Here is a 26,328-nt window from a genome sequence, read left to right as displayed (position 1 = left end):
ATTACGTACTTTTTTAATATTTAGTTTTTAGTTGTAGTTGGACACAATACCTTCATTTTATTTATTTTTATGTGGTGCTGAGGATTGAACCCAGGGCCTCACACATACTAGGTGAGCACACTACTGCTGAGCCACAACCCAGCCCTGATTATGTCCTTTTAAACAAAACCTTGAAAATTTCTAAAACTTCACCAATTTCCTAATAATTCAGCATTTACCTAAATATCATACCATTATTTTAAACTATATCATATATTTATGTACTTCTATTGACATAAAGTTTTAGAAATCATCATAATGTTTCCAGTCCCAGATTTATTACTGGATGAAACAAACATTAATAATTAACTCTTTATTTTTCCATGTATTTAATCAAAACTGCTATATTTCATAGGACTGAAATTTGTTTCTTCTCCTGGTCTTTCAACTTCAAAAAAATTAAATGGGAAAGTAAAGTAGATGGTTTCTTCAACCCCAGGGCAGGTATCATTTAATAATCCACTTAGTTGATTATTTAATCACTTTTTCACGTTAAAAAATATTTGTTCAGGACTGGGATCATGGCTCAGTGGTGAGTGCTTGCCTCGAACGTGTGAGGCACTGGGTTCGATCCTCAGCATCACATAAAAATAAAATTAAGTTAAAGAAAATTTGTTCAATCATTCCCAAGGTGCATATTTATGCATCGTTATCTTTTCAATCCATAATCCAGCTAGCTTTCAAAATGTGTAAATTCGAACCAGCTGAAAATCAAAGAGTAAACCTAAAACAGCTTCTGCTAATTTAAATGTTTAAAAATAGCTGGCCTAAAGCCCACTAACTAAAATTATTTCTTCAGTTTTAGCATAGATCCTCACTCAATCCCTACTTATTCTTGCTTGATACACAATTCTAACTTTTAGACTTCATGGTTATTAGATTTATAAAAGATGCAAAGCAAGACAGGAAAGCACTAATGACGAAAATGAAAAAGAAAAAGAAACCTATGAAAAAGAGGCACATGAGCTTAAAATTTTGTCTAGACCCACTTAATATACAAGCAAGCAAGCCCTGAAGACTTCATAGTTGCACAATATATACTGATAACCCAAGGTTATGAATAAGTTAAATTATGCATCATATAAGTCCACAGGAAAGAGGAAGGTTCCTTTTTCTTTTTTTGAAATGCATATGACCTCAAGATTTTATTATCTAAAATGAAGCACAAAACTGGATTGTTTGGCCCTTTCTCTTATCTCCTTCCAGTTCAAAATACTTGCTTTTCTTAATACTACCGATTTCTTAGATCTGTAGTTGGGTTCAATACACTCAAGGCTCAAACAATCTTTACAATTTTAGCCTTCTTCCAAAAAATTGGCCTAGTCTACCCACCATAGCCAGTGTTTCCTGTCATAATGCTACTTTCCCTGGGCACACAAAGAACATTTACCATGTTTTGGGGAATGCTTCTAGCATGGAAAGAAGCAGGGAAAGGTTTCTATCTGAAATGATTTCTTTTTTTTTTTTTTCAATGTGACTACATTAGTTTTAGATCATAAAAACTCAATAATAATTTTAATTTTAATTAATTTTTAATTTAATTGTCACTTATCACTAAAGATTCATTCTTTGATGATTTTGGAGAGATGAAATTTCAGTGTGAAGCAACAGACCTTATTTATAAGTTGATCTGAAAGAGGAAGTCATTTAATAGTGTTTGGGGGTGTTTTTTAGTAGGGGCAAGGAGATATACTTGAGTTCCAGGGTCAGGAAGCAGAGGAGAAAGGATTAGGGGTTAAGAGAAGAAAGGCTGATCTCCTATATGGTGTATGTGCTTCTCATTTCTTAATTCAAAAGAGATTTTTCTTGAGTGGTAAGCATGTCCTAAACTTTGGAATGATAAAGTCTTGAAAATAATAAGTTTGTTCTTTTGATATTGCTCCAAAAAATGACTTTCCAATTATTATTTGGGCAGGAGGATACAAAGACATGTGCATTTTGTGTGAAAATGCAAAACTATTAAACTCCTGGGAATTGATTGGGTTTATCTAATCACTACAGAAATCCACAGGATGGTCCACATTTCTTTCAATGACTTTTCCACAAATTTAACCTCTGAGTGGTGGCTTCCTCTCCTGTAATCTAAACTAGATCCATTTTGTGTCTTTTCAAAAAATATATATCATTTTGGCTTGCCTTAACTAGTCTTCTTTGGTAAACTCTGGTTATTGTTTTGGATATTCAGCAGAGCACTGATGTGATTTGAAATCCCAGTTACCATTATCTTGAAACTGCTCATCTACAGTGACCTTGCAAATGGTGGAAGATGATGAAAATCATGCAAAAGCAAAGAAAATGAAAGACCTGTTTAAGCCATGAGTCCTGGCGTGGCTCTAAGTAAACGTCTTTGTGGGGTTTAATGAAAATACAAAGATAACAGAGGCCCACTTACTACACATAGAATAACCACAACTAAAATTCATGATCTTTGGGGGCTGAGGTCATGTCTTTTACTTTAGTGTACATTTTCAGAGTTTCTGGCTCAGAGTTAGGTCCTTTGCACCTTACTTTAAAACTTACTTTTTAAAATTTTTTTTATTTGTTTTAATTAGTTACACATGACAGTACATTGACCTTGACGTATCATACATTTGAATCAGATGGAATATAATTTCTCATTTTTCTGAGTGTACAGGTTGCAGAATCACATTGATCATGCAGTCACATATATACACACACTAATAATAATGTCTATTTCATTCTACTATCCTTCCTATCCTCCCATCTCCTCCCCTTCCCTCCCATCACTTCTCTCTACCTAATCTAAGGTAACACTATTCTTTTTTTTCCCTCACATCTTCATACATGTATTTTGAATAACAATGAGGGTCTCCTGCCACCATTCATGCAATTCCCCTTCTCCCTCCCTTTCCCTCCCACCCATCTTCCCTATCTAATCTTCTTCCCACGCTTATTCCTCCCTACCCCATTTTGAGTCACCCCGCCGCCCCTTATATCAGAGAAGACATTCGGCATTTGTTTTTTTGGGATTGGCTAACTTCACTTAGCAAAATCTGTTCTAATGCCATCCATTTCCCTGCAAATGCCATGATCTTGTTATTTTTTAGTGCTGAGTAATATTCCATTGTGTATAAATTCCTCATTTTTTTTATCCATTCATCCATTTAAGGGCATCTAGGTTGGCTCCACAGTCTAGCTATTGTGAATTGTGCTTGCTATAAACATTGATGTGGCTGTGTCCCTGTAGTATGCTGTTTTTAGGTCCTTTGGGTATAGACCAACAACAGGAATAGCTGAGTCAAATGGTGGTTCCATTCCAGCTTTCCAAGGAATCTCCATATTGCTTTCCATATTGGCTGCACCAATTTGCAGTCCCACCAGCAATGTATGAGTGTACCTTTTTCCCCACATCCTCACCAGCACTTATTGTTGTTTGACTTCATAATGGCTGCCATTTTAAAACTTGCTTTTAATAGCTGGGTACAGTGGCACATGCCTGTAATCCCAGTAACTCAGGAGGCTGATGCAGGAGGATGGCAAGTTTGAGGCTAGCCTCAGCAATTTAGCAAGGCCATAAGCATCCTAGCAAGAGCCTGTCTCAAAATAAAAATATACAAAGGGCTGGGGATGTGGCTCAGTGGTTAAGGCCCCTGGGTTCAATCCCCAGTACTAAAAGGATAAAAAGAAACTTACTTTTAAAAATTGCTTGTTATTCCATAAGTATTATTGCCAAGATATGTCTTGAGTTCCACTGATACTAACAACAGATGATTAAAGTCCAGATGAGAGTCCTATGATTCATTTAATGTGTTAATAACTTCTAAACTATGCCTTTCTTGGTTTGTGTGATTGATTATAAATACAAAGTTTGAGATAACAGCAGGACTTTGAGAATTAATCAAAGGGCATGCTTTTGCTATAGTAGCATTTTTCATAGTCACATATTACATTAAAAATGACCAGAAAGGAACTGAACTTTAGCATAGCTTAATTGCATACACTTGTTCTTACTAGAATTCATTGTTTATACTTTTTAGGCCAATGGAAAGATAAAACAATTAACTGCTATCAGTTTTTAAAAATTAGTGGTTTCTTTCATCATGAAATTTTTACACATAAATAAGCAAAAATGGGGTATTTTGTTTCTCTTTCCATAGTTATTTTTTAAAATATTTATTTAGTTGTAGATGAATGCACAGAATCTTTATTTATTTTTATGTGGTGCTGAGGATTGAACCCAGTGCCTCACATATGCGAGGCAGGTGCTTTACCACTGAGCCCCAGCCCCTCCAAGGTTATTTTAATCAAATATTATATATATATTTGGTACCAGAGATTGAACTCAGGGCCCTCAACTACTGAGTAACATCCCTAGCTCTATTTTGTATTTAGAGACAGGGTCTCACTGAGTTGCTTAGGGCCTCGCTTTTGCCGAGGTTGGCTTTGAACTCGAAATCCTCCTGCATTAGCCTCTCAAGCCACTGGGATTACAGGTGTGCACCACTGAGCCTGGGTCAAATGTTGTATTTAATCAAATATTCATCTCTTTATTTTAGTGAATTCTGCACAAATGGTGCCAGTTTGAGAGACTGGTTACCTCCAAGAATGGTTCTGAAGATAGTCAATGAGGAACTGATTGTCTACCTCAGTATACTACAGGTGAGACTGTTAATAATAAATAGAAAACTAGTATAAACAGGGTCTAAAGGTGAGATGGAGTTTTTCATATCAAACTTATGTGCTCCTTATCATAGAGCCATCAGGACAAACATCACTCAGGAGAAAGTTCAGAGCAACAACTGGGAGGCCCAAGCAGCAAAGGGAGCCTTAGCCCTTGAAACAGGCCATTCCAGGGTGACTGGTACTAGTCCAGGATGAAATGTCCTGGGTAGCCTGAGGTCGATTCTAATCTCTAAGAACTCTGAAAAATCTAAGTTTGTTTTGAAACCATTGTGGTTTGGGCTTTCTCTAGGAAGTCAAAGGGTGTAGCCAGAAGATTCTTAAATCTATCATAAACCAAGCCCCCTGCAATTCCTTCTGCTACAGCAGACTGCAGAATAATGGCCAAGAAGGGTCCCTACAGACTGAGATTGGGCAAATAAAGGCTGAGATGGAGGAAAGGAACCTGATAGAGAGAAGGCATGGTTTTATACATTGTTCTTGTCTTGCCCTCCTTTCCTGTCCTAGAGATTGGCCCCTCTAGAGGAAACTTTCCCCATCACTGTTAACCAAGGGCATGATGCTGAGATGAAGTTTGAAGATAAACCTGGCTTATAGTCTGACTGAGTCAGGGTCCCTTAGGGACTTTTTTTAGCTGTAGAAATTGCCTTCAAGCCTAGGTAGGGTATGTATAGATCCTTATGATATAACATGTATGTGATATAAGTATCTGTTAAATGAGGTATTTGGATCAGAAAACTCTCTAGCTACCATTTTTGGGCACCTCCAATATATTATACCAAGGATTGGCAAGCTTTCTCTGTAAAGGCCAGATAATTTTAGGTTTTGTGGGAACACAGCAACTCAATTCTACCTTTACGGTGTGACAGAATCCATAGACTATATAGAAAAGATTAGATGTGACTGTGATACAATAAAACTTTATTTATGAAGACATATTTGGATTTGGCCTAGTACACATCATTTACTGACCCCTGTGCTAGATATAAATAGACTCTTAGATCATTCCAAATATTCTTAACAATCTCTGCAGTTGGCCTCAGTTATTTCAATTTTTTATATCTTTTAATTAATTAATTAATTTTTTATGTGGTGCTGAGGCTCGAACCCATGGCCTCGCACATGCTAGACAAGCACTCTACCACTGAGTCACAACCCCAGCCCCTTATTTCAATTTTTAAAATTTTTTAAATTGTAAGTTGTCATGATACATACCTTTATTTTTTGTTTATTTATATGTGGTGCTGAGGATTGAACCCAATGCCTCATACGTGCTAGGTGCACTGCTAAGCCACAACCCCAGCCCACTAAAGTGTCATAACAAACGAGTGGCAAAGCCAAGATTCAAATCTTTACAATCCCTTTCCTGATGTTATCTAAGGGGAAATTTCTACTCTCCTGTGGATAGAACATACACTCTTTAAATGCTAATTTTTAAAAAACATTTTTTAGATAGAAATCTTTCTAAGGTTTGGATGGTGCAGGTTGTAGCTTATACACAGAACAATGGCAGAATAGTTCTTTGAACCAGGAGTGCTGCTTTCCCATGCATTGATGATTTTTAGCTAATTCCTTTCTATCCCAGTTGTCCCCTGGGCTCTGACTCCCCTCATCATTTCTTCCTGGTGTTCCATTTTACCTTCTAAATCCTTATTATCTGCAAAGAAATGAGGTTGCTAAGTTAAATAATATTGCAAGCTAATCTGACATCAGTAGATTCTGGCCCATGTATAGTTTTCATGCCTCTTTTCTGAATTGGAGTGAAATATGTGAGAGTACATTTTTGTAGGTCAAAAATGGCAATTTCATATGGTTCGACCTAACATTACAGGGCATTGTTTCTGAGATATGCATTCTTTCTGGTGCTCATGAGATTTTTCTCCTATTTACTTTACAGTTCATGGAGGTGCTGCAAATGAGGAAAGCAGCAGAAAGTGACTTCCAGGAAGGTGGGCTAAGATATGATAATTCCTAAAATCCATTACACTCTGTACAACAAGGGTCGGGGGTCAGAAATGAGTGGGGTCAGAAATGAGTCACACTACCTCTCTATCAGTCACTGGCACACTGAAATAGTTCTCATTTCTACTTTTCAAAACTCATCTTTTCAGAAGCTTTTGCACAATTGTCTCTTTAATCTTTTCTATTAGAGTGACCCAAAGCCATCCCATTGCATTAACAGACTCACAAGAAGGTGAGCGAGCCACTCAATGGAATGAAATAGACATAAGAAGCTTGGCAACCTGGACAAAATACCTCTCGGGACTTTTAAAATATTAACCTTTACTGATAAAACAGAGAATCATCAAAAAAGGAGATGAAACACATCCCATGGCCCCCTCAGTTCCAAATGGGGATTATTTTCAAATGGCTCTATGTGAGTATGCGTGCAGGTCAATATTTACACTTCTAGAGGGCCAAATCATTTTTACTTAGGCTAAAAGCAAAATAAACCAGTTTTACAAAGGACAAAAATTAAAGACAACAAAGATGCCTCCAGGTTCAAACAAGAGGGGGGTTCATATGATTCCTGAAGATAAGGAATCAACATACCTGAAACTTTAAAATAAATGGATAAAAAATAGCATAAATTAATGAAAGGGATTGATAAATTTGTGGCATAATTTACTCTCCCAGGAAGAAAGAAAAATTTCCGGCTATACTAGAGATTGAAGGAGGGCTGGAGTCGTGGCTCAGCAGTAGAGTGCTTGCCTAGCACGTGCAAGGCCCCTGGATTCGATCCTCAGCACCACATAAAAATAAATAAATAGATAGATAAGTAAGTAAGTAAATAAATAAATAGATTGAAGTATTTTCCTAGAAACTAGCAGGAAGTACAAGTTAAGAAAAGTAAAGATTTCTAATACGTACCTTATTCTCCACCTGGACCCTGTCACCTTCTCCAAGCACTGCTGTGTGATGAGGTTCTATTTTCTGTTGAGCATCATCAGGCCCTACAAAATAAAAAAAAAAAAAGATGACCCACTAACTTTAAGACTTATTATAGTACATTTATCCCATGATTGCACATTTGGGCAACCATTTAGTACCATATTAGTTTTAATTTCCAAAATAACAGACTTAGGGATCTCCTCAAACCTCTTGATCAGGTAGATTTGACACTACCAAAGTCTGAAACTGGTCACTTTTCAATATAGATGAGAACAGGGAAGTGAGTCCTGCATTGTGTTTCCATTTATAGTTCAATGGATAAGCAAAGTCCTTGGCATTATATGTTCCTAAAAGTGTTTCCTTGGGAAAATTATAAACCCCAGAAAAAGTAATCATACCTAGGAAAATTATCAAATTCCATCATTAATTCATTTCAATGCAATGTTTACTGAGTATCTACAATTGCCTAGTATCATGGGAAAATACAAAATGTGCAAAGCAGACTTCTTGCTTACAAATAATTAAAAATCTCATTAGGATTGAGTGCGGTGGCACACGCATGTAATCCTAGTGACTCTGGAGGCTGAGGCAGGAGAATTGCAAATTCAATGCCAGTCTTAGCAACTTAGTGAGGCCCTAAGTAACTCAGTGAGACCCTGTCTCAAAAATAAATAAAAAGGGCTGGGCATGTAGCTCAGTGGTAAAGTGCCCCTGGGTTCAATCTCTGATAGAAAAAACAAAAATCTCATTGGAGCAAACAAAATACATACACAAAATAATCGGAGAATAATTTGACTGAAAAATAAAAAAATTAGATAGCTATTGAATAATAGCTATTGAACTACGAACAGGACCCTATTCTAAGTGCTGTATCTTCAGGATAGATAAGTTTTCATTCCTTCTGTACTGACTGTATTGAAAGAATAAATAAAATTGACTTTTCAAGGTAACAAAAAAGTTGATTGTGAAAACAGGGGCTGCGGGGCTCATTCAGGTCTAGGGACCCCAGAAATTCGTTGTGGAGGAGATAACACTTGAACAGAGCTCTGCAGAAATAGGATAAACCTGCAAGAAGCAAAGTCAGGAAAAGGGGAATTCTAGACAAGAGGACAGATAGTGGGAAGGTAATGCAGGAACATTTCTGGGGAAACTGTGGACCTCCCACCATTGCTCAAACATGCTTCTAGAATGACAGAAATGGAGGCTGGCTTTAGATTTGGCAATAAAAGAAAAGTCTGGGAATTAAAGAAGAACCTCATTTAAATTTGGATGATATTTTTAACTGTGATGTGGAGCAGCATTTTATTAGGTGTGTTTTATGGAGACCCCCTGGAAGCAATGAACCATGTCTTTATTTTCAACTTATTCATATATAGCCCCCATTGCCCGTGTGGTTCCTTTCTGGCCCGTAAGTTTGTCATATAGCATGTTTCATGATACATAGTCCAAAATAGTTTAGAAACTCCTTTGCTATGCGTTAATGGAGTGAGCTGACAAGAGACAGCACTCGAAATACCGAGTTGGTATTTCTCTGCACCCCTTATCAGGGTGGCTTGCTCTACTGCAGTGCTCACTGATTTGTGAGGAAATCTTAATTTAGAAACCAAGAATTGAGCTGTCTGAAGGGCTCTAATCCTAACTTTACATGGGGTGCGACTTCTGCCCGTGCTCCCTGCTGATGTATGAAAGTGTCGATGCTGGAGAGGCCATTCAAAATGTTTCGCCCTAAGGTAGACCTTTCTTATAGACAATGGAGTCAGGTTTCCACTGTAATAATTCTAAATGTACCTCTAGCTTCTGCATTGTTACATGAAATGCTTAAAACAAGGGGTCATAGAAGGCAAAGACTGATTTCATCTTCATTTCTAGGTCATTTCTATGATATTTTTCCCAATCCAGTTATCTCCTGAACCTAAAATTGGTCTCAAAGGAAATATATCTTATTGTTTCTGATTACTTTCAATTATAAATAGGGCCAAATCAGATAATAAATAGTTTCCATTGGGAATCGGTGCCAAAGAATGTTCAATCTAATAGGATAGTTAAGGAAAATTTAGCCGAAGATGATTTAATTGCAAATTTTTTACCTAAACCATCATAAAAGAGCAAAAATACTTGAAAATCTATTTTAAACTCAGTGCTGGTGCTGGGATTGTAGCTCAGTGGTAGAGCACTTGCCTAGCATGTGTGAGGTACTGGATTTGATTCTCAGCACTGCATATAAGTAAATAAATAAAATAAAGGTGTTGTGTCCATCTACAACTAAAAAATTATTTTTTAAATTTTTTTTAGTTGTCAATAGACCTTTATTTTATTTATATGTGGTGCTAAGAATCGAACCCAGGACCTCACACATGCTAGGCAAGCACTCTACCACTGAGCCACAACCCCAGCCCCTAAAAAATTCTTTTATTAAAAAAAGTGCCATTAATTGCTGTACATCCCTTCTGTATATGCCATCTGGTCCTTTTCTTTTTCTTCTCTTTATGAGAACTGCTGTCCCACTTACTCTGTGTCCCACAAATTCTAGTACTTCCATCATATTTTGACACCACTAATTTTATGTATATAGTTAAAGATCCTTTATCTGATACAATCAAGACTGTTAATCAAAAAACAGAAACTTCCTTAAACATTTCATTTTAAATTGAAGTGTAAATGTGCATTCGTTTTTTAATTTTTATGAATACAGCTAAAATGGGTCTACTGACTGGATTGAAGCTTTGTCTTTCTTTGTAAGACATACCCATGTGGCATCACCTAAATCCTTTTGGATTATTCCAGTTTTCCCTAATCTTTGCCATCTGTCTCATTTATATTGATTTGAAGGCATTTTCTTCAGCAAATTACTTTTACAAAGCACCTGACTTAGTCTTTCTAGAATACCATCTCTCTTTTCACATTTATTTCTTTGATTTACATACTAATTAAATTACATAGTTGCAATTAGTGGTGCAACCGGCACAAACAAATGGAGAACAAACACAACTGCCTTGAAGTCCAGTACAGCTCAGCTGGTGGAAAGACCTGATCATCCTGGCTGTGCGTACATCCCTCACAGTATTCACTATGGAATGCAAGAGCACCGGTCAATCCAGTTAATTGAGTAAGTGGAGGTCAATTAAGAGCACTTCTGGTATATATGTGTGCTTGCCCACTTTTATTGTAATATCCAAGGACCATGTCAAGATTCTTAATACCACTCAGAATTAGGAACCAAAGGTTGAATACCAACTAAGTTTAAGTGGGACCATTCTGCCTTTGTAAGCCAGTTAGCTGTCATTTCAGTACCACAGATAAATGTTTTTAGATATTGGTCCTTTTAGGGCACTGGCATTCAAACTGATAAAACCAGAGCAAGCTTCAAGGACATGACACACAAACTCTTTCACCCTTTTGATTTCTGCATTAATGTGTAATTTTCATCATAGCTGCAGGGAAGGGGTTCAGTAGTAGTACCTCTGGGATCTATTAGTTTTCTGACCATACAGTTTTTATATTCTTTTGATTTTTTTCTTTTTATCACATTCTGCACAGAATCCAGCTGAGGTGATGGTCAAAGGACTTTTTGCCTCAATAAGAGACTGTCGTCAAAGGCAACAGTTGACTTAGAAAGCTTTTCCAATGTTAAAGAAAGCGAGTGTATCAAAATTTACAAAAAGCCTTGAAAAGCATACCATGGATACTTTCAAATGAATCTTGAATATAGTAAGAAAGTGCTAATTTTATTCATCTTATATTACCTCTGTTAACACCTTTTCTTCAGGGTGTTATTAGAAGACAGTTAAATGATCTCACCGTACTTACCTTGAACTTTAAAATGTGTGACTCACCTTGACAAGTAGAGTCCACTCTTTCCCATCATTCAAAACTGCATCTGTTTACAGTCAAACTAAATGTACCAATGTCTATTTTTAAGTAGTTCTGTATCAATACTTTTTTGTTGTTGTTGCTGTTGTTACTGGGGATTGAACTCAGGGGTGCTTTACCAATGAGCCACACCCCCAGGCCTTTTTATATTTTATTTTGAGAAACAGGATCTTGGAGAGTTGCTTAGGGCTTCACTAAGTTGATGAGACTGTTTGAACTTGTGATCCTCCTGCCTCAGCCTCTTGAGTCCCTGGGATCAATGAACACTTTTAAGAGCCTTCTTAAATTTCTACTTTGTGAAGTCTCCCCAGATTATTTTCCCAACCCAAATTGCAGCCTATTTTACTGCAGCTTAATACACTAATTATTTTTACATTTATTTTTTATTGGTATAATTATACATCATAATGGGATTCATTATATCAAAGCTGTATATTCACATAACATAATTTGTTCAATCTCCTTCCTCAGTACCTTCTTTCCCTCCCACCTCTGTCCTTTTGATCTACCTGCTCTAGCCTACTGATTGCCCTTCTATTATTATTTTAATTATTTCATTATATATATATATATATATATATATATATATATATATATGTACACACATGTAAATAAAATGGGGAATCATTGTGGTATATTTGTACATGGACACAGCATAATTTGGTAGAATTCATTCCCCAGTACTTCCCCATGCCCATATTTATCACACCTACTTCAACAGAATCGAGGTGCTTTTTAACATTTCAAAAAGAACAATTACTTGCTTATCAGTTCCTGCCATCTGTAGTTGGCTGGTGCCAATCTAGTTTTATAAGCAAGATAAAATCAAGGCAGTAAAATCGAAAAGCATTTTCTAGATTCTATATAAATTTTATAAGTCAGAACACATTCAATAGCTCTTTCTGTTTTGCTGTTTCTTTTCTTGGTGATTTGTTCTTGACTCTTTTTCTTAACACCCCTATTAGAGATTGGGTAAAAAGAAGGGAAGGAGGTAAAATTCAAATGAGGTCCTCATAAAATTCAAATGAGATAAAATTCAAATGGGGTTTCTCATTAATTCAAGCAGAGTCCTAAGAGGTAGTTTTGTGAGCTGGATTCTGTCCATGGTCCCGCTTACTCTGGATAGATGCAACTTCACTCCAAGACTACAAACCACACCCTATTTCTTTTTTTTTTTTTTTGCAGAGGGATGGGGGGCAGTGGGGGTTGGGTACCAAGATTGAACTCAGGGGCACTTGACCGCTGAACCACATCCTCAGCCCTATTTTTTTCAATATATTTTTTTTTAGTTATACATGGACACAATATCTTTATTTTGTTTATTTATTTTTATGTGGTGCTGAGGATCAAACCTAGTACCTCACATGTGCAAGGCAAGTGCTCTGCCACTGAGCTACAACCCCAGCACCCCCAGCCCTATTTTGTATTTTATTTAGAGACAGAGTCTCATTGATTTGCTTAGGGCCTCGATTTTGCTGAGACTGGCTTTGAACTCATGATCCTCCTGTGTCAGGCTTCCAAACCACTGGGATTACAGGTGTGCACCACTGCACCTGGCCACACAACCCTATTTCTTGCCAGATGATTTGCACTTGTGGCCCATGGTCACAAATGGTAATCAGGCCAGTGATCAGAGACGACTCAGAAAAATCCTGCCTCACCTCGAGGAAAATAAGTGGATAAAATAAGACAATTTTTTAAAAATAAGAAATAAATAAGAAAAAAACAATAATAAGTGGCACTCTCACCCTGAGAAGTACAGAGCTTTTCATGCATTAATTTCTGGAACTAAAGGTCTCTCAGGAAACAAGACTATAACAATGGATTAAAATAGATTTTGAAGATTACTTGTTAATTTTTCTCCCCTTTATCCTTCACAATGACATTAAAACTCAAATCAATTGTAGAGCCAATAAGCTAGGAAAGGTCTTTACTTTTTTAAATGGTTGGAAGAAATTTAAAAATTGTATTTGATGACATATGAAAAATACACAAATTTTACATAAAATTTTATTGTATATATTTGTATGTGTTATTGCCTATGGCTGATTTTGTGCCTCCTGGCAGGGCTGAGTAGTCACAAATGAGACTATTTTATGGCTCACAGAGATGAAAATATTTGTTGTCTGGCCCTTTATAGAAAGTTTGCTTTCTCCTGCTTTTTCTTATTCCACATAAATATTTCTGGAATCCACCTTAGAATTCATGTGCTTTCTTTATTACGTTCCATTTATGCAGATTATTTTGTTGGTCTTGAAATCATAAATCAGGGATACCACTTCCATTTTATTTTTTTTACATTTTTACAAAGTATTATGGAATTATCAGGATATTCAGAAGATTATAAAAATAAATGAATTTCATCTCTTCCAGGTGGTTTATATAGCTTAATGTATGTGCACAGGGATTTATATACAATACTAGATTATTTTCATACTTTCTTGAATGCTAAAATAAATGAATTTTGCTTGTGACCCTTAATTGAACTGCTATTCAGTGAAAGAGGAATCAAGTCCACCTACACCATATTAGGAATAAGTTCAAAATACTGTTATTTCCAGAAGAAAACTTGTAGATAATTGAGCACTCTTTTTGGAAAATATAAAGCACGGCTTAGCCAAGCATGGTGGCACACACTTGTAATCCCAGCAGCTCAGAAGGCTGAGGCAGAAAGATCCCAAGTTCAAAGCCAGCCTCAGCAAAGGCAAGGTGCTAAACAACTCAGTGAGACCTGGTCTGTAAACAAAATACAAAATAGGGCTGGGGACGTGGCTCAGAGGTCGAGTACTTCTGAGTTCAATCTCTAGTACCAAACAAAGGAAGGCTGAGGCAGGAGGATCATGAGTTCACATTCCCAGCCTCAGCAACTTAGCAAGGCCCTAAGCAACTTAGCAAGATGGAGTCTCAAAATTAAAAAAATAAAATAAAAATAAAAAAGGGCTGGGAATGTGGCTTAGGGTTAAGCACTACTGGGTTCAATCCCTGGGACCAAGAAAAAAAAGAATGCTTTAAACTAGCTTTGGGTGTAGCCTTGTAGCTCTGAGCAGATGATGTTAGCGAGCCAGCTATCCTGGAGCTACAGTGTATTGCCCAAAGAGGTGGCCATGTTAGGGCCCCTGGAAGTTCATTATATGGGCACCTGCAGGAGGCAAGTGGAGAGGATCCGACCCAAGAGGGTCTCAGAAATGGGGATTCTTGGCCTGCACCTTGGGATCCTCCCCAACCATCATTGTTCATAGGGATGAGAAGCAGAAAATGAGAACTTGATTCTCTTTGGGATATTCCCAAAAGCACAGCTAGAGATGAATATTCTGGTGCAATAAGTTTATTTGATTCCAGGGAACAACAGTCCAGAAGGGTTAGACAGGAATGAAGGGTTAGGCAGACAATGAAGGGCGAGTCATGGGGAACACTCCCACCAGGAAACTTTAGGAAAAGTTCTCTCACAAAGGCTTCTGGATTATTCTACCTGAGGACCCAGGTAACTTTCAGAGTATTCATTCTCCAGCACTTTCAACCTGCCTGTCTGGGGCAGAGCAGCCTTTCAGGGTTTGAGAGAAAGTGGCATAGATACTGGCCACTGGAAGTTGATCAGTAGGTACTGAGGATATACAGCCCCAGGGCTATGGGTTCTGCACTGACAGCATCTGCTACAACCATTTCCTGCCTTGGTTCTGGTCCCAGGTCTACCAATGTATCCTTGGCAAGTTAAATAACTTCCTTTAGATTTCACATTCCTCAGGTAAAAAATGAGAGTTAATTAGTTCTCAAATGTCCCCTTTTAAAAAGACTCAACAAGCTATACAATTCACAACCCTTAGAATAGGAGAAAACTCACTTTGAGATACTTCAGAGGCACCTGAGACTGCTAATTCACCTTCTTTCACCTCAGAGGAGATAGATTCCTGCTCCTAGGGGAGTGTATTACAGCTGCATCTCCTTATAGTATGGAGGTTGCCAACCTCTTCTTAGTGAGATGATAACACACATTATCATGCCTGGACCTCTTGTCTGCACAGAGACCACAGAAAATGGCTATGTCACAAATGGTATTCATATTCTCCCTCATTGAACATTCTGGAACTGTGAGCACCCTGCTGTGACTGTACCTATGCTGGGAATGTAGAGAGGGCTGGTGTATTTGATTATACAAAATAGTTTCAATCTACCATTTATCCCTTTAGTAGTTTAAATTAAGTTGTAGTTGAAGCCAAAATGATATACTTATAACTTACCAATATACACATCTCCAGATATGGTATAAATGAAACTTGTCCACCCTGGAAAAGGACCAGCAACATTAAAATGTTAGTGTCCATAACGTCAAAAGGAAAGACAAATGAAAAATCTGAAGATGAAATCCTTTCTTTTCTTTTTTTTTATTTTTTATTTATTTATTTTTATTGGTTGTTCAAAACATTACAAAGCTCTTGACATATCATATTTCATACATTTGATTCAAGTGGGTTATGAACTCCCATTTTTACCCCGTATACAGATTGCAGAATCACATCGGTTACACTTCCATTGATTTACATATTGCCATACTCGTGTCCGTTGTATTCTGCTGCCTTTCCTATCCTCTACTATCCCCCCTCCCCTCCCCTCCCCTCCCATCTTCTCTCTCTACCCCATCTACTGTAATTCATTTCTCTCCCTTGTTTTGTTTTGTTTTCCCCTCACATCCTCTTATATGTAATTTTGTATTTGAGATTCTAGTTCTGTGAGCTGCTTAAAATACTCACATATGTGCACTTTCTTATACACATGTGTGCACACATACGTGCTTCTAAACCTAAATGACTTCACTCCCAATGTTTCAGAGCCACCCAAAGTAGAAAATGCACAATTCATATGGCTGTATATCTATATGCCAAAAGTCATATTAACAAACAAGTTGTTCCTTCTAGTTCTATTAACTGCAAGACTCCAATTTGTCTTTTATCTTCGGTTTGCTATGTCCCCAGGTAGCCTGAAGTGTGAATAATGCTATAAAGATTTTTTTTTAATATTTTAGTTTTTAGTTGTAGTTGGGCACAATATCTTCATTTTATTTATTTATTTTTATGTGGTGCTGAGGGTTGAACCCAGGGCCTCACACATGCTAGGCAAGCACTCTACCACTGAGCCACAACCCCAGTCCTGTTTATTTTTTATTACTTAGTTGAATTCTAGTTTTCAGTGGACTCATTTTTTCTTATCTATTCTAAAGTATAACATGCATCAGTTGCAAGGATGTAAGGATACAAAAATCTCTGGGGGACTAATGGGCTTCAGATGGCTTGTGAAATCCCTGGAATTGTCCATACAATTTTTCAAAAGTGTGCATTTTTCTGGAAAAAGGATACATAGTATCTATCAGATTCCTACCATGACCTGAAGGGCCAAAAGCTCAGATCCAGCCACAACCTAACTTTTGCACTCTTGGCCCCAGCACTTGATTTTCATGAATATTTATGTACTGTACCCATGGCTCAGAGAGATGCTGTGTTTGCTCGGAGAGATGTGAACTTAGAAATGGCAAACTCAAAAAGAAGTGAGAATGTCATTCCTTGTGCCTTCAGCAGAAAAGACAATCTGGAAATGAAATATAGGGCAGAGTTCATGGTGGGAAGGAAGGGCCCAGGAGTCAAGGACACAGTGACAAAAGCAGGCACAGAAGGAGTAAGGAGGATAAAATACACTCTAAGGACATGGTTGTGATGGTTGGTGGGTTCAAGCACACAAGAGTGCCCAAAAGAAATGCCAGAACTGATAACATTGAACACAATGGAGTCTTGAGAAAATCTGAAGGTTGGCCAAACACAATTGGCAGAAATAATGAACAAGGCCCCGCCAGCGGCCAGCGGTGCTCAAGTTGCACAGCTCTGGGGAGAGAGGTCCGAGGCAGATGCTGAAAGCCCTTGCTAGACTTTGTAGCGCACTCCGATCTGCCTGCTAATGGATGCCGAGCTTCCCATTCCTATTAATCCTGATTTATCATTATACTGTACAACAAAACCCCTTTCTTCTCTGTTTGCTTTGTTTAAAAAAAAAAAAAAAAAAAAAACACCACTGGAAATTCTTGAGATTTTCTTTTCAAAATGCAAATGACTTTACTTTTTTAGATTATAAAAAAAGTAATACATTATTTTAAGAATATGAAGTCATGGACCATCTAAACTGGAAATCTTTCTACATCATCATGCCTACACTGTCATAAATATTGTTAGCAATTTGGTATTTGTACTTAAAGGTTTGTTTCCTTTTATGCACTGTCTGATAATGACTTAAAAATTAGAACAAAAAGTTCTGGGTTATTTGTTTTGAGGGGTGGGGGGCAGGGGTGCCAGGCATTAAACCCAGGGATGCTTAATCACTGAGCCACATCCCCAGCCCTTTTAAAATATTTTATCTAGAAACAGGTTCTCACTGAGTTGTTCAGTGCCTCCCTAAATTGCTGAGGCTGACTTTGAACTTGAGATCCCTCCTGCCTCAGCCTCCTGAACTGCTGGGATCACAGGTATGCACTAGACCAAAATATTCTGTTTTGAATTCCTTTCCTTGTCAAAACACAGAGCAATAATTCATCCTTAGGAAAGGCTGTATAGCATTGCACTGTAAGGACATGTCAAAATCTACATAACCAATCCCCTCTTCAAGTTTCAAGGTATTAAAAAACTCTTTCCACACTTGACAGGACCTCAAAGATGTTAATTGCTCAACCTGCTACCTGGCGGCTCTGATTCTGGCTCTAAGAGGAAAAGACTAGGCTACAACACTTGCTGCTCCAGAGTCAAATTCTTAGGCAATAGGTGTTATTCAAAGTCAGCTTTGAAAAGATCACCACTTTCAGCAAGAGCAAGTTCTGTGTGTTTCAATACCAAATAAAAACTCATTTTGAAAAGGACTGAACTTGGGAGCTCCCCTCTAAACTCAAGTGGAAGCTAAGGGGCCGTTATGCTGGAATTCGGGACCCCCAAAAGACCACCAGCGACCAAGATGGATGTAAGCAGCAAAGAGGTGTTTATTGCGAGCTAGCTCAGTCCTCCTCGCACACAGCAACTGGTGACGCTGAGAGGCCCCGAGCCCAGGGTTTGCAGCCGTTTTATACATTCTTTGGAGAAGGCAGGGACCCCCACATACATCATAGCATCTCTTAGCAAATCATCACACACTGCAGGAAAATCAAATAACAACTCTAAAACAGGATTAGCACATTCACTGGCGGGAACAAGTTGGGTGATTGGTCAGTACAAGAGGGGGATTCATTTGAACTGATTGGTTTAAGCCAAGAGGAGTGTTCCTGCTGAACTACTTGGTTTCCCAACACCATAAACTACTGGGAGGGTCATCTGGCATCCCAGGTATTTCCCTGTCTCATGCTGATTGGTGGCTGCTAGGGGGCTGCTATGGTTCCCCACCTAGCCTGACTGAGTCAGGGACACCTGGTGCAGCAGATCTCTCCTGTTATTTGTAGAATAACAATTTAGCAGGGTGGGAATGTGCCTAGGAGTGCTCTGTGGGTCTTTCCAAGGACAAAGGTGATGCCCCTTCCTTGGACAGGCTTTGCTCTGAGGTAGAGGCTGGTTTTTCGGGGCTTCCCTCAACTTCCTGGCCTGACAGAGAATCTGGGAATAGAGACTATCCCTGCCCCAGCCTGTGTAGTACAAGCTAATTAAACTGAATATGGATATTTCCTGCCTTTTGTTCCCATTTTGTCCCCTCTGTTAGCCAAGCAAATCTACATATGTATATCACCTGGCTTTTGTTTTTATAAATGGTAAAGGCTTCTGTGGGGCAGCCAGGAGAAGCAATCTAGCTGCTTTTCCCCAGTTTCATCAAAATGTACAAAATTTGGGGGTTGGGGTTGTAGATCAGTGGTAAAGGGCTTGCCTATCACGCTTAAGGCACTGAGTTCGATCCCCAGTACCACATAAAAAAACTAAATAAACAACATAAAGGTATTGTGAACATCTACAATTTAAAAATCTCTTTTTGGAAAAATGCACAAAATTCACTTTTCCTTTTTCCATCTTTATTTTATGAGAGCAAGTGGCCAAATCTAGCCAGTAGGGATCCAGGTAGGATCATTTTACTCTTTCTAATTTCATTCCTCCTTTGTTTCCCTCTTACCCTCTAAGCAGAAAGCTAGTCCAAACATAATTGCCGAGGTCAGATTTCTTTAAATAAAATTTTTTCACATAACCCAGAAGTACCAAACATTTGCTTCAAGGAATGGCTGAGTCAATTTATTAAATGCATTTATCTATTTTTATTCCTCCTTATAAAAATAGTCTAGTAGGATATAGAGTCTTCTTTTGCCAGTTATAATACAGTTCATGAAGTTGCTGGCTGGAATGCACAATGTTAGAAGTAACAGAATTGCAAGAGTGGGCAATTTCCTTTTTATCTTCTTTTGGGCATGGGTGACCACATGCACTTGTTTTTATTAAACTTTGTTTAATTTCCACTGTTTGTTTTCTTAAGGCTAGCATAAAAGAAAACAAATGCCCAAGTATGTGAATGCACACTACATATTTAAAAACAACCTTGTTTCCTTAGAATTACCTCTCTATGAGCTGGGGATTTAGCTCAGTTGGTAGAGTGCTTGTCTTTCATACACAAGGCCCTGGGTTCAATCCCCAGCACCACAAAAAAAAAAAAAAAAAAAAAAATTAACTCTCTACTAAGAGCAGTATTGCATCAGCAAAGGGTAGTCCTCTGAGATTTTTTTTCAGGTACCCTCTTCCCACTTTTATGTCATGCACCAGGAATTGATGCCACCTCACAATTTTGTTGTCAGGGTCACACCCCTACATTTTCCTTTCTTTTACAAATATGGTTGCCAAGCTACCGTCTCTCTGCAGCTGGGAAGCGCTTCCCTTCCCTTAGGCAATAACAAATAAAATGAGTTGGGATAGAGGTCATATTTTTCTGGCCCCCTAGGACAGTTAAGTCAGCAACACATATAAATCAGACCTCCTTTAGCCAAACATAAAAAATGTACAATGTTTCTTTTAATTATGTAAATCATTTTCTGTAGCATCTGTTCTCATTTCCAGGGTGGTTCCTAATTCTTGCAAACATCCCTAGTGAGAGTTTTTTTTTTTTTTTTTTAATTACATTCCTTGGCTTATTCTAGATCATTTCCCTCTTCCTCAGTCTTTTTTTGTTTTTAATCTGGGCTTGAACCCAGGGGTGCTTAACCCCTGAGCCACATTACAACTCTTTTTATTTTTATTTTGAGACAGGGTCTTGCTAAATTGCTGAGGCTGGCTTTGAACTTGCCATCTTCCTGCCTCATCTCCCGAGCCACTGGGATTATAGGAGCCACTGGGATTACAGGCATGCACCAACCGGGCAGGGCCCTTCTCAGTTTTAAGAGTTCATTATTCCAGTGAATTTACAGATACATGTATCTAGATAAAAAGTAGAAAAACATGGTCTGGTGACACACCAAATCCATAATAGAAGTCAGCTCTTGGGAGGAGAGGAGAGGGTAAAGGAGCCAAGAAGAGAATCCAGTTCTGGGTCACACTGGTTGCCAGACCTCAAAACAGCCGTGGTTCCTGAAAATCTGCCCCAGAAGTCCTTGCATTAAGTTTCCACAGGCAAATACCTCACCATGGACTTAATGCCTGACTTCCTGGGACAGGAGGCAGAGATGTTTGGTCCTCTCCTCATTTCACCAAATTATTTTTAAATTTTTATTTATACATACAGAAAAGCTGCAAAAATAATACAGAGAATTACTGTATACCATTTACCCAGATCCCCAAAAGCCAACATGTTATCATACTTTATCATTTTTCTTGGTATAGATGTCATTTTTCCCAAAATACTTCTAAATAATACATGATGCCTCTTACCCTGAAATAATTTTCAATATGTATTCTCTAAAAATAAGGATATTTTCCTACATCATTTCCCTCATCATTAGACCAGACTGTTTGTTAATCCCCTTCCCCTCTTTTTTGGGAAGTGGGGGTACCCAGGGATTGAACTCAGGGACACTCAACCACTGAGCCACATCCCCAGCCCTATTTTGTATTTTATTTAGACACAGGGTCTCACTGAATTGCTTAGCCACCTTGCTTTTGCTGAGGCTGGCTTTGAACTCACAATCTTCCTGCCTCAGGCTCCGGAGCTGCTGGAATTAGAGGCATGCGCCACCACACCTGGATCTTTTTAAAAACACCTTCATTTTATTTATTTATTTATTTTTTATGTGATGCTGAGGATGGAACCCAGTGCCTCACGTGTGCTAAACAAGCACTCTACCACTGAGCTACATACAACCCCAAGCCCAAGTAAAGTGCTCTTATAAAAAATTATGCAATTAACATTGATACATTACCATTATCTACATATTCAAATTGTTGTAATTTTCAGAATAATATCTTTTATGGAGATAAGAAAAACAAATTTCTACGAAAGGATCCACTCAGGGTAACAGGGTCTGGTTAGTGATCACATCTAACCTTCTTCCATCTGAAATAGACCTTCAGGTTTTTTGTTTGTTTGTTTGTTTGTTGTGTGTGTGTGTGTGTGTGTGTGTGTGTGTGTGTGTGTGTGTGTTTGTAATGTGTCATTAAAAGTACAGACCAGTTATTTTGTAGAAAGTCCCTCAGTTCAGGTTTGTTTGCTGATCCCTCATCATTAGACCAGATTGTTTGCTAATCCCCTTCCCCTCTTAGAGAAGAATTTTCATTTATTTTCAATACTTTGCCTTTTTAAAAAAATATATGGAAGCATACAAAGTATGAAATAATGAACATATTTATTTCACTTTGTGTGTATGTGTGTGTATATATGTACATGCGTGTGTGTGTGTGTGTGTGTGTGTGTGTGTGTGTGTGTGTATGCATGTACTGGAGATTGAACTTGGGGCCTCATACAAGCACTGTACCACTGAACTACATTCTCCACTCCTTTTCTTTTAAGACTAAACTATACAGGTAAAAGAAATGTCCCCTAACTGGCCCCAATTTGTTTTCTACACATAGCAAATTGGAACTTTCTAGAAGCCCCAATTAAAATGCTTCAAGTGCAGCCAGGTGTGATGGTGCAGGCCTGTAATCCCAGTGACTCAGGAGGCTCAGATAGGAGGATCACAAGCTGAGAGCCAGTCTGGGCAACTTAGAGAGACCCTGTCTCAAAAAACAAAAAGGGTTGAAGATATAGCTCAGTAGTAAAATGTCCCGGGATTTAATCCCTACTACCAAAAAAAAAAAAAAAACTAATTTTTAAAAAAGTAAAATTTTTTTGAAAAGGGCTGGGGATGTAGAGGGCCCCTGGGTTCAATCCCCAGAACCATCAAAAAACCGAAAACACCAACCCCTAACTCCCAAAACCTTCAATGACTTCCTGTTCTCCCAGTAAATACAAGCCCAAACATCTAAAGCTGGCAGATTCTTCTCAATTTGGTCTTGCTCCTCTTCTCCATTAGCATGGAGCCTCTGATTATTTTGCCTCCATATTTAATTCTAACCCAGCATACCTTTCCTGGGGAGGGGTGAAAGGAGAGCAGGGCAGCAGTTCCACAAAGGGAGCTTTGTGGAGCAAGAGAAAACCAACCAACCATGTAACTAGAAAACAACAAAAATGAACACATGATCACAGTCAGAAAGTGCAGGTTTAAAAATCCACACAACATTCATGGGGAAACCTAGGACCAGACTCTAAACTTCTTCAAACCTGTCTCCTGGTTTATAAAATAAGGGAAAAAAAAATAGGTACAACACAGGGCTATTATGATAATTAAATGGCCCTGGGTGCATCTCTATACAAATATATAAATTTTCACATGCAGACGTGTGTTATATGCTTTCTTCGTTCTCTATACCACGCCTGACACTTAAGAGGTACTTTTTAAAATGTCACTTCCCTTTCCTGCCCATTCCTTTACTTTCTACTTTGCTCCAAATTCTTGCAGAAAAGGAGGTTATACACATCTGATGAGGCTATGACCCAGGACAGAGAAGGATCACAGCTACAGAGATGACCACACGTTCCCCACTGCATCCCTGTCAACACCAAGCCAAGCAGCAGATTGCACAAGACACTGAGCAATGTTTGGCAGGGTCCTGTTTCCCAAAAACAGAATTAAGAGCTCTACATTTTGGAACTGTTTTCCAAAACGTCCTCATCAAGCTCCCTATGGCATTTAAGATGCTGTCTGTGTCCCATTGAACACTGCAGTCTAGAATTGGTGACATAAGTCAGGATTTCTGGTCATACAGCAAGTATAAGATCGACAAGTCTGCCTGAAATAGTCATTTAACCCCCATCTTATAACTATCCATAAATAGCAAGAAAGGTGACACACAGAGATCTCAACCTTGTGGCTCTGCAATCTAGGAAAGAGGTTATTACATGAATTTGCAGGAATTCCATCCAAAGAAAACATTACACTTGAGACAATTGGCTTTCCAGAATAAAATATACTCAGAATATAGTACATGTAGAGCCAGGCACAGTGACATACACCTGTAATGCCAACAACTTGGGAGGCTAAGGCAGGGGGATCTCAAGTTCATAGCCAACAGCAAGACCCTGTTTCAAATTAAAAAGAAAAAAAAAAAAGGCTGGAGATGTAGCTCAGTGGTCAATGGTAAAGTGTCCCTGGCTCAATCCTCAGTACCAAAAAGAAAGAAAATAGATATATTTCATGCATTACAGAATAATCATTGATTATTTTACAGGCTTTGCTTCTAAACCTTGGGCATATAACATCAAGAGTCATCTGTAAAGATCCTCTATTTTAGAAAAAAAAATGTAACAGTTTGGTTCACATTTATAATAATGAATATTCATTGCTCAAAGGCTAATAGAAAAACTGGGAAATAAATAAAATTTAACACTTTGAATGAAAAACGTGTTAACAATATAAGCTCTGCACAGTGTTCTCAGAAGACAACCTTCTGCATGCCCTGAATGGAGCCTAGCCCACTACAGGATAAACTCTGCAGACTATTTTCTTGCCAATAAAATAGCAAGAAGAAAATATATTAGAATCCCCTGGGAGCATATATTGCTCTTTAAAGATTAAACCCTACATAGAAACATTGACATTTTTTTTTTCGTAACTAAGAAGACATTTAATATAATTTTTATTTAAAGTAATATATGTTCCTACTATTTCTTGGTTTTATTTCAAAAGAATTTGTCTCCTCAACTATACAGTATTTCCTATTGGTTTTCCAATTGCCTAGAAAATAATTCAAATTTGTAGACATAATCACAAAATTACATAACAAGCTATAAAATAGAAATGATTTTAAGCACTTAAATTAAGGTTAAAGCAAAGTTTATAGAATATTAAGTTCTAAAATATACAGAATTTTGAGGATTAAATAAAGGCTCAGAAAACAATAGAAACTGGAAATTAGGTGGAAATGTTATAAATACCCCCTAAGATTATCTTAGGATATATTTAGATAGTTGACTATTTTTTAAGGGAAAAGGATTTTTAAATAGTATGTGCAAAATATGAAAAAACACACCTCTATAAAACTTGAAATATGTTTAAATTCTTAGAATAGTTTCTTATTTTACACTGATTATCCATTTAAACTGTTTGCTTCTAAAGATGACATATTGGGAAAACAATAGAATTTTTAAATTGGTGAAAATTATTTACTCACTGAAATTTCTAAAAAAAATTTTCAAGAATACTCATTTTTTAACCTATGTGAAAAATCTTGGGATTATTTACCAATATGCCCAAGGCACTACTAATAGAGTACTAATCACTAAAGATCCAATAATATTTTTGTGTGTGTGTGCAGGACAAGATGGCAGTTAAGAATCATAGTGAAAAGTCAGACCATGTGGGTTAGAATCTCATACTTAACACTCACTAGCTAATTGATCTTGAGTAAATTACTTAATCTCCTTGTACCTCAGTTTCCTCATCTGAAAACTGAAACCATCCCATTCCTTATCTCATGGGATTGTGAGGATTGCAGATGATAATATGGGTAAAGTTCTCAGAACAGTTTCTGGCAAACAGGAGGTACTTAATAAATGTTAGCTATGATGATTAGTTCATGATATTACTCATCTCTGGTTTTTTGCCACTTTCTCCTCTATATCAAAATTATATTTTAAAAAATGCAATTGTATCTCACCATACATGAAAACCAATTCCACCAAAGCATACAAATTTCAGTTAGTATTAAAAGGTTTAAAAGATCTACTTTCAGCTGGGCACAGTGGCACATGCCTGTAATCCCAGAGGCTCAGGAAGCTGAGGCAGGAGGATCATGAGTTCAAATCCAGCCTCAGCAAAAGCGAAGTGGTAAACAACTCAGTGAGACCCTGTCTCTAAAAATAGGGCTGGGGATGTGGCTCAGTGGTCAACTGCCCCTGAGTTCAATCCTTGGTACCAAAAAAAAAAAAAAAGATATACTTTCACATTACATTCATTATATTTAATAATAATGTATTCTTGAAAAGTGTTAACTGTTCTTAACAAAATGATAACTACATAATGTATGTTAATTAGCTAGATTTAGTTATTCTACAATATATATAAATAAAGATATACTTCAAAAATCAAGTTGTGTATGATAAATACATACAATTTTATCTGTCAATTAAAAATAATTTTAAAAAGAAAATTATTTCCAGGTGAGTAAATACATCTATATGAAAGGCAAAATAACAAAGCCTTTTGTTAGTGAACACTTTCATAATCTTGAGTTAGGTATTGAATGCCAAAGCCATAGAAAGCACTAATCATTAAGGAATAGATCCATACACTTAAAGACTTCTTATTTATTAAAATATAGAAGATATAATAGTATAGAAGAGTGAAAAGGCAAAAGGGAGAACATATTTTCAATACAAATAACTGATAATAATTAGTATTATGCATATATAAAGAGCTCCTGGAAATCA

At 37.5% G+C, this 26,328-nt stretch overlaps 1 protein-coding gene across 2 annotated transcripts in view; it reads right to left on the bottom strand.

Moving 5' to 3' along the window:
* Pir (pirin) overlaps nucleotides 1-26,328 on the bottom strand; it is a 105,264-nt gene that overhangs the window by 11,674 nt on the left and 67,262 nt on the right. For both annotated transcript variants that reach the window (XM_005315992.5, XM_005315991.5), the window contains exons 7-8: nucleotides 15,678-15,722; nucleotides 7,552-7,634 (exon numbers count right to left, since the gene is read on the bottom strand). In XM_005315992.5, the coding sequence (XP_005316049.3) occupies nucleotides 7,552-7,634; nucleotides 15,678-15,722 (128 nt within the window). The remainder of the gene's footprint in view (nucleotides 1-7,551; nucleotides 7,635-15,677; nucleotides 15,723-26,328) is intronic.

Source organism: Ictidomys tridecemlineatus, chromosome X (assembly GCF_052094955.1).
Source record: "Ictidomys tridecemlineatus isolate mIctTri1 chromosome X, mIctTri1.hap1, whole genome shotgun sequence".
Classification (NCBI taxonomy): domain Eukaryota; kingdom Metazoa; phylum Chordata; class Mammalia; order Rodentia; family Sciuridae; genus Ictidomys; species Ictidomys tridecemlineatus.
The sequence above is the reverse complement of the archived record's forward strand: the minus strand, read 5'-3'. Positions and strand labels throughout refer to the sequence as shown.